The sequence below is a fragment of the Ictalurus punctatus genome, chromosome 19 (genome assembly GCF_001660625.3).
Source record: "Ictalurus punctatus breed USDA103 chromosome 19, Coco_2.0, whole genome shotgun sequence".
Taxonomy (NCBI): domain Eukaryota; kingdom Metazoa; phylum Chordata; class Actinopteri; order Siluriformes; family Ictaluridae; genus Ictalurus; species Ictalurus punctatus.
Window position 1 is genome coordinate 21,342,087 of NC_030434.2, and position 19,351 is coordinate 21,361,437.

At 36.7% G+C, this 19,351-nt stretch overlaps 1 protein-coding gene across 2 annotated transcripts in view; it reads left to right on the plus strand.

Annotated features, from left to right (window-relative positions):
• Window positions 1-19,351, plus strand: part of chst11 (carbohydrate (chondroitin 4) sulfotransferase 11) — a 58,767-nt gene that overhangs the window by 32,921 nt on the left and 6,495 nt on the right. For both annotated transcript variants that reach the window (XM_017494246.3, XM_017494245.3), the window contains exon 2: window positions 3,046-3,131. In XM_017494246.3, coding sequence (XP_017349735.1) covers window positions 3,046-3,131 — 86 coding nt within the window. The remainder of the gene's footprint in view (window positions 1-3,045; window positions 3,132-19,351) is intronic.

Here is a 19,351-nt window from a genome sequence, read left to right on the forward strand (position 1 = left end):
TAAACACAGAGCATGACCGCTAGCTAATAGCTGAGGCAGTTTAGATAGCTAGCATATAGCCAGGTATTTCAGGTCTTTTATACAGAAAATGTAAAGGCATGGTGATGGTAGAAACAAGACACAACAATCAGAAATATCAACATTTTCCTCAGCTGTGTTTTGTAAATTATTTGGAAAAGTCTCAGCATGGCTAAAATGACGTAATAATTATAGTTAGCAATAATTGCTAATGAAGACGTCAGACGTCCATCACAGTTCCAATTTTATGATGCACAAAAAAACAAGAAACCCACACGAAGGAAGCTTGTAAAGTGAAAGAACCACAATGAAGAATTGTTTATGGTCTCACTAAATCCTGAATAATAGAAGCCTTCTTTGTAATTTTGAAGAAGAAAAAAAACACCTCTAGATCATGAAGACTTTCACTTCAAACTGAATACTGATTTCACGTCTGCTCAGTACGTTAGTTGGTAGATATGCATATATATCCATTACACTTGATTATAGAAAACAAGCTTTGCTTTTCCTCAAACTTTGTAGCACAAAGAATCATTGTTAAATGTTATGAAGGCATGATGACTACCATACTATTCATTTACTATGTTCCTGAGAAAAACTGGCTTACAGGAAAATCTCAGGAGAATGAAACGTGAAACAAAGTCATTCAGAGGCTTTTAAAGAAAGATGGTCTATTTTAGAGAAATTTCCAGACAAATTGCTGACTAGGCAGTGAATATTTTGCAATTGCAAACATACATTATTCGTCTGTATATTTTGCTTTAAAGTCATATGGCTTTGGGACATTCTAGAAATAATACACCTCCTCAACGTGCTTGTACTCTGTGTTTTTCTGTGTACACCTGAGTAAGATGGTCTACTGTATACAAACACGGACTACTTCATTAGGAGCACCTGCACTCCTGCAAATTCATACAATTATCAGCCAATCATCAAACATTAGAATGGGCAAAATGTGATCTCAGTGACTTTGACTGTGTTGTAGTTGTTGGTGGCTGACAACCAGTCGTTTGAGTATTTCAGAAACTGCTGATCTCCTGGGATTTTCACATACAGTGGTCTCTAGAGTTTGTATAGAATGGCGCAGAGGAGAATGGCCAAACTGGACCAAATTGACAAGAAGGCTACGGTAACTCAAATAACTACTCATGAAAACCGTGCTGAGCAGAAAAGCATCTCAGAACACACGGTATGTCGAACCTTGAGGTGGGTGGATTACAACAGCAGAAGACCACATCGGGTTCCACTCTTGTCAGCCAAAAACAGGAATCTAAGGATACAACGTGCACATTCTCAACCAAATTGGACAACTGAAGAAAAATAAAACAGGCAAAGTTTTTTTTCGAGTCTTCAGTTGTGCAGTTTCTGTTAATCTGACTGAATAATTGCAAGATACGCAGCAATTATTGTGTACAGCTGTTCCTAATAAAGTGACTGGTGAATGTATGTAAACATGAATAGACACCAAATACAATAATAATCATACAACAGTCTCGGAGCAACAAGCAGCCCATTTGTAACCATTTTACAGAATAACTATCTGGTAAAGCAGCTTTTTCACTCTTAAAACTCTGGTTCCTAAAATCGTGACTTGTTAAATTCCTCTAGAACAGTGCGTTTTTCATCAAGACAGCTTCAATGACTTTGTTTACTTCTCAATAAATGATTCATTCATTTTGAAAAATCAGTGGTGTTTCCATTTGAAGCAAAGGTTACTTGTTCCTGAGTCACTGAATAATTTTGATTTCATAGCTCTTATTTATTCAGTTTGTCAGTAAAGAAGGTTTCACATTATTCTACCACTTAAACATTTTTTTTGTGTGTGCCATTTCATGTGATGGACTTGTTGGATTTTTATTAAGTAATCACCTTTAATGTTCATCAGATTGAGACAGTTGTGTGTTCATCAGCTGTGATTTGTAAATAGCAGAACAGAGAATTATTTATTATGTCGAGCTCTGGCTTGGTTTTTCACAAACTGTATCACTGCAGGCTTTTCATAAAATGCATATGAGATGGCAATGACATTGAAAAGCGTAATGATGGCACGAAAGCAAGAGGGACAGCTTAGATTTGTTTTTTGCTATTGATGAAATATTCATGACACACGTCCTTTAGAAACCCAGAATGTAGGTTCTAATATACGCTTGGACACAGAGGATTTTCAATATTTTACAATCTGAAGCTAATAATGCATGAGGCCAGTGGCGCTAACTGTCGCAAGAAGAAACAAAATGGATTTGTAGTTGAACTTTTTTTTTGTCAAACCGCATGAATTCTCAATTCTGATTGGACAGAAGGTGCAAGACAAATCACAGGTTTATATTGATACTAATTGGTGATATGACTTTTTTCTGTGAATGCTTTGTAACAGTCAGGGGTAAGTCAGGAAAGCCTTCAAGATGGAAGACTTTGTACTCTGTGGTTTTTCCCTAGCATGACAAGCTGCATTTTTTATTTTTTTTTGTCTTTTTAACTTCACCAGAAAGAGAAAGAAGAGAGACTGGTGAGGGAGCAAGGTGTTGATTCCTGTTAACAGGAATTAACTTGTGTTGTGGAGGTACCACAACATTTAACACAACATTGGTTCATTATATTCCTTATATAATGCATACACAAGTTTTATTACTCAAATTACTTTAAATATATGTAGGTCTATGCAATTACTGTCACATTTAGGAGAGATCCATGATAATCAAGGGACTTAACAGAGACCTAAGACAGGAAAAGTTATCAACACTTGCTGCCAGTTAGTGGTAATGGAGATGTTCTGTTATTTTGTCATTTGTGTCAGATATTTGCATTGTGTTTGATGTGTTATTTGTTGGGGTGCATGTGGAAATTTACTCGATATGAGGGGTTCTGCCAAATAAACATTTAATAACACTGCTTGAGGATTTTGGTCTGAGACACATCCCCTTTGTTTAAGAAGCTATAAATGTGTATGTGTTTACTGCTTTTACCCACTTTTTAGCTCTGGTCTTTGTCTGAGTTAACCGTCTGTCTCTGTCTCTGTTTGTTTTGCAGTAATGAGACGAAACCCGTTTGCAGCAGAGGGCTGCTGTAGGAGCGGCTCAAGAAATGCACTGCAGGAGCTTTATAACCCCACACAGGTACCTCTGCATCATGCTACAAATATCAGCCTGTCTGATTTCACACTGGCTTTGTCTGACTAAATATTTATACGTATAAAAAAATTATATATATTTATATATATACAGTATCTCACAAAAGTGAGTACACCCCTCACATTTTTGAAAATATTTGATTATTTCTTTTCATGTGACAACACTGAAGAAATGACACTTTGCTACAATGTAAAGTAGTGAGTGTACAGTGTAAATTTGCTGTCCCCTCAAAATAACTCAACACACAGCCATTAATGTCTAAACCCCTGGCAACAAAAGTGAGTACACCCCTAAGTGAAAATGTCCAAATTGGGCCCAATTAGCCATTTTCCCTCACCGGTGTCATGTGACTTGTTAGTGTTACAAGGTCTCAGGTGTGAATGGGGAGCAGGTGTGTTAAATTTGGTGTCATCGCTCTCACACTCCCTCATACTGGTCACTGGAAGTTCAACATGGCACCTCATGGCAAAGAACTCTCTGAGGGTCTGAAAAAAAGAATGGTTGCTCTACATAAAGATGAGCTAGGCTATAAGAAGATTGCAAAGACCCTGTAACACAAGCTGTACACTCACTACTTTACATTGTAGCAAAGTGTCATTTCTTCAGTGTTGTCACATGAAAAGATATAATCAAATATTTACAAAAATGTGAGGGGTGTACTCACTTTTGTGAGATACTGTATGTGTGTATATATATATATATATATATATATATATATATATATATATATATATATATATATATATATATATATATATATATATATTGCTATATCGAAAAATATCATATCGAGACACCACCATATTGTATCAAATGGAATTTTCAATAATGTATATTGTTCTTATATGTCTCAGGTTTTTATTTTCAATTTAGTAAAACATTCAACATTATAAATGTACGTTATAAATTAACATTTCATAGTAACAGTGATGTTTTGCCTATTCCATTCAATCTGGAGAAGTGTTTTTAACCCCTGATTTGAGATTGGAGAGGAGGATATAGTATGTGTAACCCCTTAAGCCCCAATTTATGACTTTTAGAGAGTACTTTATTGATCCCCAAGGGGAAATTTGGGGTGTAGATTATAGTTACATGCTTTAATATTTTCCAATAATTTCACTGTAGTTACTCTATTTATTATTAGGTTGTTACAACAGCATTCAGACTATTGAATTTTGTAAAAGGAAGTGTGCTCTCACAGTAAACTTTCGACCCTGACTTCAGTGCTTGACCATGTTGCTATGGAAACTCAAAATGGCACTCAACTCCCAATTTCCCTTCTTTTACAAAATACATGTATGCACCACTCTGTATAAAGGAACCGTCCTCTAAGCACGTTTTGCATATACTAAGCGCACCCCTATACATGTCTGTCTTTGTGTGTGTGTCTCTCTCTCTCTCTTTCTCTCTCTCTCTCTGTCTCACTCACTCAAACACACACACACACACACACACACACACACACACACACACACACACACACAGTCCACCTCTGCGTCTTTTGGAGACAAATGAGCATTGTTGCCATGCCAACTGTCCTCCTCTGGATAAGAGGAAAGAGATGGACTTGGAGCTATAATCACATCTGGCATTATTTTATTCTGAAACATTTTTAAAGTTTTAAAGAAGCTTCATTCGTCGTTACTACCAGTGCATATGTGATATTTTTAATGACTCTATAGTCTCTTCATGCCTGCTAATAACAGTACATCATGCATCACTTGTGATCATCTGCATGTCTTCACAGTACAATCTGGAAATGCTATTCTGATTGCTTCCAGAAAGAGACTAGAGCAGAGCAGGCATGAATTTCCTGAAACATTTTTGCAATGCAAAATGCCATCTATGAGAGCAGTTTCATACTGAATATAGCAGTTTAAAGAGCAATGGCATAATAACAAGGGCTCATTGGGCTAGCTCTTCAAGTGAATTTACAGAAGAACCTGGGATGCTTGACATTAAGCAGGCAGTATTGGAGGACGTGGGCTCTGGTTCCTGCTGTGAAATGACTGGCTTCCATTTCAATGCAGTTTCACATTACAGTATAAAGCAATACAGGATTTCTGAAACATTTCCGTTCAGGAATTTGTACTACGAGGTGCCGTATCATCCTCTTTTTAGGACACACACACTCCCACTCGTTCTTCACTCCCACAGTTCATGAGTTATTTAATAACATTAGTAGGAGAAAAGGAACAATACCAAACTTCCCAACAAGCAAGAGCATCTACAGTATTTGCCTGTATACAGTATTTGCCTATATCGAAATCTTATTATAGGTCCTAAGAATAAATCTTATGATGTCTTCTTGATAAATAAATAAAGCACTATAAAGTACAGATAATTTTCCCTCCAGTGTTATAGTTGCCTCTGCAGATGGATTAAAAGCTCTACTTGTAAAGAGTCATGTTCAGATTTCTATAGCTAAACATACGGACCGTCTCTGCAAGCCTAAACAGAGAAAGAAAGTGTGTGTCCATTTCATGGTTCAGTGGACTACGAGGTGATGTGAGGCATTTGAAGTTGAATTCAGTCCTTAGATGACTTGCTGAAGCTATTATGGGAAATGCCACAAAGATGGAGCACAGGGTTCTACGTTAGTGAAACCACTGAATGCGGTAGAAACAACCACAAGTGTAATACAACGCGACAAATAACAGAATATATCAATATTAACATAATGCTAAGATTAGATTTTCTTTCCACACTTTTGCAACTTATAACTGCACACATTTCCTATTAGCTCTTAGTTCGTCTAGGTATTGAATGACATGCGTTACAATAAATCACTGAATAATTATACAGAAATTTAGGGGTGTATTGTATCACTGAACTGTTACAAATACAATGCTACACTCTACTGTAATGCAATGTGATTTAGTGTACTGTCCTTCCTGTCCTTCATGTCCTTCCTGAACTGTCTAAAGGACATTTTGCATGTATTAAGTTTATTACATTTATTTCTCTGAATAATAAACTTTACATTAAGGGAGTCAATGTTGTTTTGTAAGATCCTGCTACTTTGCAAAGTACGTTGATATTAATCATGATACTGTAAGTTGCAGTATATTGATCCATACCAACATACAGTGGTTGATGTCCATAGATTGTTAGTTATAATGAATTATTAGTTAGCTGTATAAAATGATTGTATTACTATTAATTGTAATGAAGGTAAAGAGTCTACAATCAATGTTCCATTAAATAAGTAGAATTCAATGAAAATATAGTTATAAAATATATATCTTATAAGTTATAAGTATCTTAGTGAACTGTCACAATTCTAAAATTTGGATAACTGTCAAACAATTGATTAATTTATTATTTAATTGTCTTTGTTGTTGTGTTTACGCCACTTCTATAGTATAAGCATACTATTTTTATATAACATAGTAAATAATAGTTTATAAATCAAAATGCTTGATTGAGAATAATGATTAAAATGTGACTCTACAACGGATTTTACCATGTGTCACGATATTGGATTTAGAGGCGGATACAAATGCAGAATACAGCTGAAACGTTTTAATAAGGTGCAAACAAAACAAGACTTACATGAAACCAAGACTAGAATAATGTGATACAGATGGACATACCAAGCAACGCAAGACAACCCGTGCAGTGCAGAACGTGACTATTTATACACAAGTGCTAATGAGCCAAACGTGACTCAGGTGAAACAGACATTTGACTATGTGCAGTGGCTGATGGGAATCGTAATCTTAGTCTTTCTCCGCTATTTACATGACACCATGGTGCTGTTGAATATGAATCAGATCTAAATCTAATAATAAATGGATCGGGAGAAAAAAACAATTATTTAACAAGGAAAAATGTGTTGATTTAGTGGAGATTTCTGTAAGATATTTTTATTTAACATTTATAGAACGAGTCACCACTTGGTAACATTCAGAAGGGAAGCTGTTCCTTTAGGTTTTCTTTCACAGGACAACGTAAGGATAGAGGATGATGCATTTTGGGGTTTCTCAGTAACTTTTTTTCTTATTCTGTTTGCGTTGTAATTGGGAAATCGTCGTCTTTGGGGTGATAACACATACACACATTCATTTAACACAGTATTAACACAGTCAATGCTCAATAAATTGACAGTGAACTTCAGGCACCTTTTTCTAACATTGCTGAGGCCTTCTGCTTGACTGATGATACATTTTTATGGAAACGCAATTGCACAAGACATTACATTGACTAGCTAAATTCATCCTTCCAGTTTCAGTATATTTTTATTCATGAACAGAGAAATTAAAAAAAAGGATTCTCATTGAAACTGTCTATAATTAATGCTAATTACAGGTTGTGTGTGTATACAGATGGGTATGCTGACTCAGCCTGACCTTCTCTAAATCATACGCAAATGTGGGAAGTCCACAGGCCCTCGCTGTATACACTCAACAGCATTTTTGGTGGTTTAGATGCAGTTCGCAGTTTTATACAGCAATGTTAATATCCTCCTGGGAAAAGTCACAGCTGGTAAAAACCATTACGGCTGCACTTTTACACCTGTTAGCACACGCACACACACACACACACACACACACACAAACACAAACACAAACACATACCCACTCTATCGTTCTTACATTCCATATACTTTTATAGCTGCAGTTAATCCCTTTATGGCTACCTAGATGCAATAATGTCTTCTTGATTCTCACTGAACAGAGTTAAAATAAGGTGTAATGAAGCAAGCAGAACGATGAGCAGCGTGTTGCCGACTGCAAACAGGAAGCACGGCAAGCCAAAGACCGCAATCCAGTGAGCACAATAATAATTTAAAGAAATAATCACATCTTGGTGTATGTTAATAGTTCAATGAGATTTTGACTATAGAGAAAAGTTTTAATAGGCCCTTTGACACTAAAATGACCAATGTGGTCATATACAGTACTGTGTAAAAGTCTTAGGTGCCCTATTTTTTTTTTTTTTTTTTAGTGCAAACTTTGTTATAGATTTTTATTTTAAGATTTCTACATAATGAAGTTAGTACAAAAAATTAGATTTCCAAAGATCAGTTTTCCAGCACAAAATTGAATGTTACAGAAAAATATCTGTACGTCAGTAAAGATTACGTATTATGTAAAAGACCACTTTTAAGACACAAAAAGTAATGAAGGCTGCTGGGTTTTGGGATTTTTTTAAGCAAAGGGTCATCAAACCAATATTGACTCTTTCATTTACTGATCTTTTTATGTATATATATTAATGTAAAAGCAGTAAATTTGATTATTTTTGAAGGCATTTTTGCTCTACAGCATTTCTTTGCATACATGTGCCTAAGACTTTTGCACAGTACTATACAAGACCCAAAAGGGATATATTTATGAGCCAGATCAAGACGAACCAGGACCAATTTAAAGTAGACAAAAAACATCTTTTTATGGTCCAGTTTAACATTGGATAGTTGTCTCAGGTCAGTCTTGTGCTCACTTTCCGAGTTTTCCTGAAAGATACAATCTGTACTCATTAATAATAAATCCGTAATTATTACTGTTGAATAATTAATATGTACTAAAATGAACTGAAACATGCAAAATCTATTGAATGGCTTGTTGTTTGTTTCTTCACTCAAGCCAAAATAGCATTTATGTCCATTAAATGTACAAAACATGGGATTTGACAACAATTAATGGTGGAACTGTATGAAAAATTCATGAAAAAAGGCTTCCACCTAACTCGGTAAACAGTTCTTTAGCGTTTACAACCAGGGGTTTTAGATAAGCTTCCAAGTAGGACCTCTTTAAGATGCTAAAATTCTTAACTATTTAAAAAACCTTTTTAGAAATCCTCAAAGTGAATGAAAGTATTAGAAATACAAAATACTATTTGTCATTGCAATTAATTATTTCAAAATATTTCATAATCAAATGTGTCTTTAATTATTCATCATACTTTTTGTCAGCTATTAAACTGGATGCTAACTAGCAAGCTGGATGCTAGCAGGCAGAGTCGCTGTGCTTTTGTTCATCTCTTGAGATTTGGCTTTACTTTCATTATGATGTGTTTATGGTCTAATACTGCAGCATGTGTGTGCTTGTTAACCCCACTCTGTAATTCCCGCCTTCTCGCACACCAATTGGTCGATTATAAGGTTCTGTGTACACTAGTGAGTTATCGTTTTAAAATGAAAACGATCCTCGTCCACACTGGCGTTTCCACTGTGTTTCCGAAACGATCTCCGTCTACACTACACGACCGAAAACGAATGTCACATGACCATTCATGCACACTGGGCATGCGCATACAAGTGTAAATAGGAGATTGGTTGCTAGACACTGGCAGGTACAACAATGCTAATTACTGGCAGGTACAACAAACCAGCATTCCATGCAGGGCTTACACCGCTTGAAATGAGATTTGTTGCTGATTGCTCTAATCATAGCTCGCCTCTTGCACATGTAGGCAGCTGCAGAATTATAAAATACAGAATTTAACTGCACAATGGCTGCTAAGAATGACAACAAAGCCAGCAAAGCTTGCGGTTCAGTCTCCATGTTGTTCTGTATATGATCAAGGTAGCGTAATGGTCATATGGTAGGGGCTTGACGAATCAGGGAAGGATATGCAATGATCCAGAGAACCCCAATCAGGGGGCGAATGTGGGCGAAGCCACGCCCTTGTTTTCAAAAGTCTTCCTTTTGGTAAGTTTACACTGAAACGCAAGCCCGGAGTTTTCAAGCTAAAACGGGCTGTAGATGGCAGGCGTAACTGTAGCAAAAGTTATGCATTTTAAAACGAAAATGCACCAGTGTAAACAGGGCCTCAAAGGCCTGCAGGAACTATTGGCCAAATTCCTGCATCTCAACCATTAGCCTACTCTCAGCGAACACGTGAAGATGAAGCGCTGTTGTGTATGGCATCAAACAGTTGCTTGACAATAGCAGCAAGTGAAGCTGTCCTGAGTCTAAACAATGCCCATGGCCATATAAGGTCATGTTATCATATTGCTTCGTATTACATGTCCATTGAAATGTGTACATGATGGCAGAGGGTTCACTGATATTTTATTTTATTCCATGGACATTCAAATAATGTATGAAAAAATGTCAAATGTGGGCAGAGTGAGACCAATTTTATTTATATATATATATATATATATATATATATATATATATATATATATATATATATATATATATATATATGTATATGTGTGTGTGTGTGTGTGTGTGTGTGTGTATGTATATATATATATATATATATATATATATATATATATATATATATATATATATATATATATATATATTTGGGATGCTAATAGTGTGTCTTTTTCAGTGTAATAAAGGCTGCATTCATAGTAACACTGTTTTGAATACTATTAAGACAGCACTACCACTGGAGACTTCATCCATACAGTAAATGATAAATAATGTGTTTCTTAGTCCGCTTTGTATTATATTTAGATAATATTGCATGTCCGATATACAAGTTAGTTAGTTGGAAGTGAATTAGTTATTACTATAGAAACTATAACGTATTAGAACAAGTGCATTAATATCAATTTAATACGAGTGCATTAATACAAGTGCATTAATACCTGTGATTTGCTGTTATAGAAAATGAATCCACACGTTTTAACCAATCAGATTTGAAAATTAGAGAACAGTGCTGTGGTATAATGGCATTTATACATCACACCACCTTTGCATTGATTATTTTCCTATACCAGCACACCCCAAAGTGTTTTATTCCTTACATATACCTGAACGTCCAGTGGGTACATGGTCAATTTTGTTGAACCAAATATTAACCTGTTCTCAAGCTGAAACATAAAACACATACATATACTGTACATGTCTGACATAAAAATAACCATTACAGCCTACCAATTCTTCTTCTTTTCTGAGCTGTAGGCTTTATAATTGTACCTCATTTTGGACAAGACACAGTGGGCTGGTTTACTGGACACAGATGAAGCAACCGTTCAAGCTAAAATGCGCCATCATTGTTAATTCAACTTTGAACATCCTTTGCTTTAGGACAAGGCTTAATTGTGTTCGGTACTGCAGTCGTGTGTGTGTGCGTGTGTGTGTGTGTGTGTGTGTGTGTGTGTGTGTCGACCGTTTGATATACCAAAGAAAGTTAGTCTAGCCTTTCATTATGTTTCAGCTCATCAAAGTCCTGCTATAATCATAGCTTCACATGGCGACTATTTCTTTCCCACACACACACATACACATACACACACACACACACACACACACACACACACACACATATATACACACCACTTGATCATGGGTATGAACTCGTTGAACTGTAAGGATGTGTCAGTAGCTTGATGTAAGAAACTTTTCAAGCGCAAAAGGTGGAAAATCACTGGCTAGCTTTCCTGAGACCTCTCTCTCTCTCTCTCTCTCTCTCACTCTCTCTCTCACTCTCTCTCTCTCTCTCTCTCTCTTACTTGTCTGCTTGTCCTTCTCGCTTTTTCCTTCATACTGAGTGCTTGTGTTTGTTTATTTGAAGCCAGTTTTCCCCTCAGAGCAACCCATGTGTGGGTGTGTGCATCGCAGAATTGCCTCTTACCTCAGATGGACACACACACACACACACACACACACACACACACACACACACACACACAAACCGTGGCTCACATGGCAGATCAGGTATCCCACATCATAGCCTTCCAGCTCAGGTGGCAAGTTTACATGGGCACCTTTGCATAACCTCTTGATATAAAAGCCTTTGTGAGTGTGTGTGTGTGTGTGTGTGTGTGTGTGTGTGTGTGTGCGCGCACGTATGTGCTCTGGTGTGTTTGTGTGCGTTTGTGTTCTGGTGTGTGTGTGTGTGTGCGTGCGTGCGTGTGTGTGTGTGTGTGTGTGTGTGTTAGTTGTGTAAAGGGCATTCTGACAGCACCTAGGCAGAGCCAGTGGAAACTTCCTGAGGTGCAGGACACGGCCCTATATCCATTCTTGACAGAATGAAAGAGACACTGCACTCATAATCACAAGACTTAACAAAAAATTCATTTGCATTTGGCTCTAACTTTGCATGAAAATCATCCCAGAAAGTGATATGGCAGATAATCTGCCATATATGATCTTGATGATGAATCGCCTTTATTTTATGCAGTCTTATGCTTCTAGTTCAATCGAATAAGGAGCTGAATGAGACTGAACGAGATTGTGAAATCACAGGCTGATGCAATCGTGGAAACAAGGAGTGATAAAATACTGCTGTTTTTCTTTCATAATTTGAAATTGGCTTAAGAATTATGGGCTTTGTAAATAGTGAATTGGGTGTATAAATGCACAGAAGCAAAATCCGATGTGGGCAGTTAACAGGATCATGGAAAAGTTTGTAAGGTTTTATTGGGTGGAAAAGCTGATTGAGTGTCATAAAGAACTCACTTGGGAAACGAGTTTACATAAGAGCAGGCAGATGATAGTACATTGTAGAGCTTAAAGACATGAACAAAAATATCCTACTGCGATATTGCTACACATTGAGATTGTGATATGCCCAGAAATACATTAAACAAACTGGAGAGACTGTGATGAAAATCACAAGCTTTGAAGTCAAGTTCTGATTCATGAGTGTTTGAATCCAAGTCGAGTTGGGAGTCATAAGCTTTGTAGTATGAGTTGAATTGGGAGAAGCTTTGAAGTCAGAAGTGAATTGTGAGTCATAGCCTTTGAAGTCTGAGTCAAGTTTTGTAGTTGGAGTTGATAGTTTTATGCTCTGAAGTCCAAGTCAAGTTATGAGTCAAAAGCTTTAAATTCTAGCGAGTTATAGGCTTTGAAATCCGAGGTGAGTTGTGAGTCATAGGCTTGAAGTCTAATTAAGTTGTGAGTCATAGGCATTAAAGGCTCAGTTGAGTTGTGAGTCACAGGCATTAAAGTCTCAGTTGAGTTGTGAGTCATAGGCATTAAAGTCTCAGTTGAGTTGTGAGTCATAGGCTTTAAAGTTGATTTTGGAGAAGCTTTGAAGTTTGAATTGCGAGTCATAAGCTCATAGGTCAAGTTAAAACTTATGGGCTTTGAAGTGAGTCAAATAGTGAGCCATATATATTGAATTCTGAGTCAAGATTGTGTAAGTCTGTAAAGTTAAAAAAAAAAAAAAAAAAAAAACAACTCAAATATAGCTCAAGTGGCAAGTCTAAGACAGAGAGTCCTCATCTCTCTGCTTCTGCAATGTCAGTAATGCAAAGGCCAATGTTGCAATAACAATAATGAAAACAAATTATTAGCCCTGATAGCTTGCTTTGGTATTACTAAACTAATTACTTTAATGACTATTGTGAGGTGATAGGTGTCTGAATCAAGTGATTCAGTAAACATGTAGACCATCACTATTCATCTGTTAATATTCTTACTGATAGCTCAATCCGATTAAAAAAAACAACCATTCATGTGGAAATAGTGTAAACCAACTGAGAACAACCAGAATGACATTTCTATCCAATAAAACAGTGAGAAATCCTTATAATCTATTGAAAGATATTTATGAGATAGATTTGGCATCAAACTAACATTATGATGATGGTGTGGGATGTAAATTGACCTCAGGAAAGTTGACTCAATGTTTAACATTCAGTGCAGATACAGAACATGCCCATGGTAAGAAAAAAAGTAAAAACCTTTAATAAAACCTATACTTCTTATTGGTAATGTTACAAGATGAGTAAAGGCAATACAGTACAGTATCTGCTTTACCAATGGATAGTGTGTGCATTTCAACAACTAGAGCTGCTTGCTCCAGAATGTTGGGCAAATATAAAATGCTGAGCAGCTTTTGGATGACGTTTTGCTTAGATGGAAATAATTTAAAACTTGTTACACATACAAGCAGCCTGATTAAAACCGGACTCACACTGACCCACACTCCTTGTTGTTATGGTTACGCCGACACTAAACCACATTATCCCACATGCACATAACTTTGGATTGGATCAAATATAAAGTGCGTATAAACAGAGTTCGTCTACAGACTGTCCAGTTTAGTATACATATAAACAGCTCATTCAGAATCTGCACTCACAATGAATTATTTTAGATTGGTGAAAATCGTTGTGTGTGTGTGTGTGTGTGTGTGTGTGTTTGTGTGTGTCTGAGCAAGAGACCTATTTTGTGTTTTCTGAACTAATTGAAAAGGAGGGACATCCACTCAGTCTTTCATTCAGTCTTTCTCGCCACCCAAATTACGAACACATAGACACACACATACACACACAGGCGTGCATCTACAGTTCAGCTGTCATGAATCATCATCATTGCCACGGCAACAGCGCGAGCTGCCTGCTCTTCGCTGCTGAAAAGCATGAGCACTGGCTGCATTAAAGCATGATATGTCCTTTATAACATAATCACTGGCTTATTTTCATGAACGAATCTTAATGTTAGAATTTGGCATGTGAGTTTGTGTCTCAGCATAGCCGAGGCAGGAGAAATTTCTCCATTCAAAATCCATCCGTGCCTCTTCTTCACCATAATAAAGTGCATTGTGTTCCTTGCATCGTGTTCCTTGTAGAAATACGCTCACACTTTGAGAGTCCAAACAGGACGCGATCATGCTTCAATAATTCAGCGTATGCCACCGTGTGTTAATAATTCAGCCCTGGTTCTGTAGACGGAGACGTCTGAAAGGAGAACTGTGAGTTCACCGCAGTCAGGGGGTCACGTCATGACCGTCAATCAGAGAGACAGAGAAGGTGAAAGAAAGAAAAATGGAAATGAGATGCAGTGCCCTTGATGTTGAGCCCTGAAATATGGAATATTTTATTCTCAGTTTTGTTTGAACTTTCTAATTTTGACCTGTTATTTGAAGACAAATAAGCTGCATGAAATAAGTAAGGGATAAAACCACTGAAGTTTTGCTATTATAGGAAAATAATAACTGAAGGAATGGTGTGATGCAGCGTTACTGTTACCATTCTGAAGTTTTATTTTCCAATAACATCACATCGTGAAGTGTTTTATTCCTCTTATACCACAGAAATTAGCCAAGGACTACAATTTTTATTTTGGTAAAGAACATGTCATCATTTTAACGGTTTATAGTTCTGTTTATTGTTATTGCACATCCACAAATGAAGTTATCACTCACGTTATAGCAGCTATAAAAAAGTCATTCCCTAATGCATCCTCTCTTTTTTTCTCTCTCTCTCTCTTGAAGTTAATAAGACACAAATAAACACAGCCAGTCATGTCACAGAGAAACCGATAAGCACAAAGTCCCTCCAGGATTTTGCGATCGCAGAAACGAACACAAAATCAAAAAGGAGGTTGCAATTTTTCAAAACTACCACAGCTTTTCTGCAGATTTGATCCAAGACATGTCATGTATGTGACAATGTACATTCAGCCAAAGCCCTCTTCGATTCATGTGCGTCCAACATGAGTACAGCTAAAAGGTTTCATTTACCAACAAACATCACTGCGAAAGACAATTTGTGCAAATTTTGTGCTACTGCAATTTCGCCAATACAAGTATTCTTCTGCAGGAAAAAAAGCACAAAGGAACTCTTTCAAATTCTGAAAAAACCCACAGCAATATCAAGCATTTTTGGCCACAACAATTGCAAAAAAACTCAGCGAAATCTTATGTGGACTGTATTGAAAACAGGATTATTTATTACATTATCATTAAGCTCATCATTAAAATGGGAGTAATTGAGAAGTCCTAGACATACAGTGGTAGAGTGGTGGTAGCTCAGCGGTTAAGACATTGGACTACTGATCAGAAGGTCGTTGTGTGTTTTCTGCATTCATTCAAACACACTTTCACTAAAAATGCCCTCATATAACTTTCTATCTTCTGACACACACTGCCTGACTAACACACTGCCTGACTGTTCAGTTTGGTATCTCACGTTTCCTTTCTCTCAGCAGTTCAGTACTGAGCTTATCTCGCTTTTTCTGCGTATTCTAAACCAGCACATATCAGGCATCAGCCACACATTTTATTTATACGGTTTAATAGGGTTTCCTGGAGCAAACACACGCTGGACTATGTTTTAAGCACAGAGGATTGTAGGCAGTAAATGAGGAACCCAACTGACTTCAAATGCTGGCAAAGCTGCATTTAAGCACTTTTCTTCCTCAGGACACGATTATCATCATGTGCAGCCCCAACAACACAAACGACTTTTCTCTCTTGCCAACGTAAGCCACAGTCTCATTAATAATAAAAGATTTAAGGTAATTTCAAGCCCCGGGTCACTGTTCTGTTGGCAACTGGGTCTGTTTTTGCTAATCTCGCTCTCAGCTGGAGAACAGAGCACAAAATTTCAACAAAGCAGAACATTAAGGATCAAAAAGTCTCTTTTATGAATGATTTCTTTTATGGCAGGTGCATTTTTTTTGTTTGTTTGTTTCTAGAAAACTGTATCTGCTATATCTGTCATGTTTGGTAAGAGGTCATGGTTTTCTCAAAATTCTAGTTTTCCAGTTCTGATTTTGATTAAGTTTGAGGTTCATTTACCAAGCCAGTTCTTTTAAACTGGTGTAGGACACCACCACCTCCAACAACATCCTCATTATTATTGTTCTTATTCTTATTATTTATTTATTTTTATGTTTAGACCGAATCCATTTTTAAAATCTAAAAGTGCCTCATTTACAAAAAAATTAATTATTAATAAAATAATGAGAACTCTACAGTTTACATTATTTTAATAAAATAACTATAAATCAATAATAATTACTAAAACTTTAACAATGTTTTAAAGTTTTAAGGTGTTTTAAGCAAAAAAAGAAAGAAGAAATTAAATAAAATCAATTAACCAAAAACAGCTAAATTAGGGAAAAGGGAATGTATTGAGAGTGTTTTTTTTTATGTTCGATTTTTATTATTATGGGGTTTATTCCCAAAATTTCTTTTTAGACCTTGACGTGTAATATTTCACTTGCAGATTTCTTAAAGGTTTATAGCATAATTTCGACTCCATATCTGACAGCTCCGAGCATTCTTACTACAATTGGTAGTAAGTGTGTATCATCTGCATTTTGTCAAGTTAACAAATCATTTTTGTTCCTATTAATATGAATAATTTGTTGAACTCACAAGAGATGATGTCCATACTAATCTGAAAAAAAATTCAGATGTAATGGCTAAGATAAACGTGACTGTGTGTATAGAAGAGACCACATCTTAGAGGGGGGTGAGATGAAGCGAGGGTATTTACATGCTGTGAATGTTTACTCTGATCTTCGTGTATAAATGAGTATAAATGTGTGAAATGGAAGCCGTGTTAATGGAAGTGAAAAAGCTTTTAATGAACTAGCAGTTGCGCCCACAGTCTATTACAGTTGCATAACTATATTCATTAAATTTTCTCTCGTTTGAGAGAAAATGAGTGAGAGAGAGAGAGAGAGAGAGAGAGAGTCTTTTCTTTTAATCTCTCTTTTTCCAGGCCAATGTATTGACGCGTTGCCACTAATTTCGAGGCAACTCCCGATGCACAAATCTCTCTTATCAGCATGCAAGTTGTTGGTGTAAACATGTGTTGTGTGAGACTCTTGTTCACGCCTCACTGCTTATGTGCGTGATGGAGAGATGAGAAACGAGTGTGAAGAGTGGAGGTTATTCCTCCACCATCTGTGCAACATGACGAGATGCAAAACAGTTCTTAATCCAGATTGGGATGCTTTGGAAGGGATTTTCCTAATGTGGCATTAAAAAATCACATACACATGGTTTTTTTTTTTTGGTTTTTTTTTAAGGTCTGAACCATTAGGCCTGCAACTTATCAGCTCCTGCTGAATGTACATGCTGATGGGTGACAAATTAAAGGAAACACTGTGACTCAGTTATGCAGTGGGGGGTGTTTCTTTATTTTGCTGGGATGGTTTAAGCTTTACTTGTCCCATTGAAAAGAAGCATCACTGCTACTCAATACAAAGATACTCTGACTGATCACCTTTATCTTATGATGAAACATTTCTCTCCTGATGGGCATGGTGTCTTCCAGGATGACCCCACACCCCTTCCACAGGGCACAAGTGCTCATTGAATGGTTTGATAATAAGGATGAAAATTATGTAAAACACATGCTATGACCTTCACATTCACCAGAGCTTAACCCAGCTTAACACCTGTGGGGGATTTTGGAGTAACGTGGTCGATAGAGCTCCCCAGCTCCATCATTAAAACACCAACTGAGGGGAAATCTGTGTTTATAGTTTAAGTACAGAACCAGATACATCTAGAATTGATTCCAAGGCTCTCTGAAGCTGTTCTGGTGGCTCACACACACAACTAATACACTTTATGTAGAGTTGTTCCTTTAGTTTGTCACCTATCTGTATAAGAAGCAATTAGACGACGTATCAGATTAGATAATTGCAGGTTCTGTCCATGGACCTAGAGTTGGTTATGTGCATAGTATAATCTTCATTTTTCCTCATTCTCTTTATTGCTTTGACCTTTACCTGGCAATAGCTAATCCAAATAGCCAGAGTCTTATCATTATGTATTTGAATTGTCTTATAAAGTAAGAGGGTGTAAGGCCTCAGGACTCTCTGTGCTATATTGTAGTCTTCTTCTTGAGTGAACTAATGAAATACTTCCTGTTTGTTTAGTTCTCTAGTTTTCACTTCATTAAAAAGAATGACTGTTCATGCTTCTGAGCTTTATTTTAAGTAAATCCAAGTCCATAGTGGTTATCAAAACACAGGCAGGCAAAGTTAAACAGGGATAATCCATAATCAGAGACTAAGAAAGCATGCAAGGATCTAAACCTGGAGAATACAAAACAAGGAAACAAATGCATAATAAGACTTTGTGATGATACACTAACACAACGGGGTATAAATTAGCAGAATTGAACACAGAACAGGTGAACACAATCGAGCAACAAACCAATAACAGGACAGCACATGGAATCCTTTGCCTTTGGGAACTACTAGTGTGAAAGGGAAAACTGTGGCATCAAGTTCAATCCCAAAAGCAAGTGTTTTTATTTTGAACCAAATGATGAATTTCAGAATCAGCAACTGGCTAAGGTTTTCCTCTGAAGTTTAAAACCTGATAATGCTAGAGAGATAGGAAATGTGAGCATTTTCAGTCTCGTGTTGAGATGGTGGGCCTAATTAGCTAACAAATTAGCTAATTTGTTGTATGCTGCATTTATTCTACTTGGTTAAGTCTGTCCTTGCCTTTACAACTCCTCCAATCCTGTCAATACAGGACACTACTCTTCCACTCACTGGGTGAAAAATTCAGCCTATTTCACTTGCTGTTCC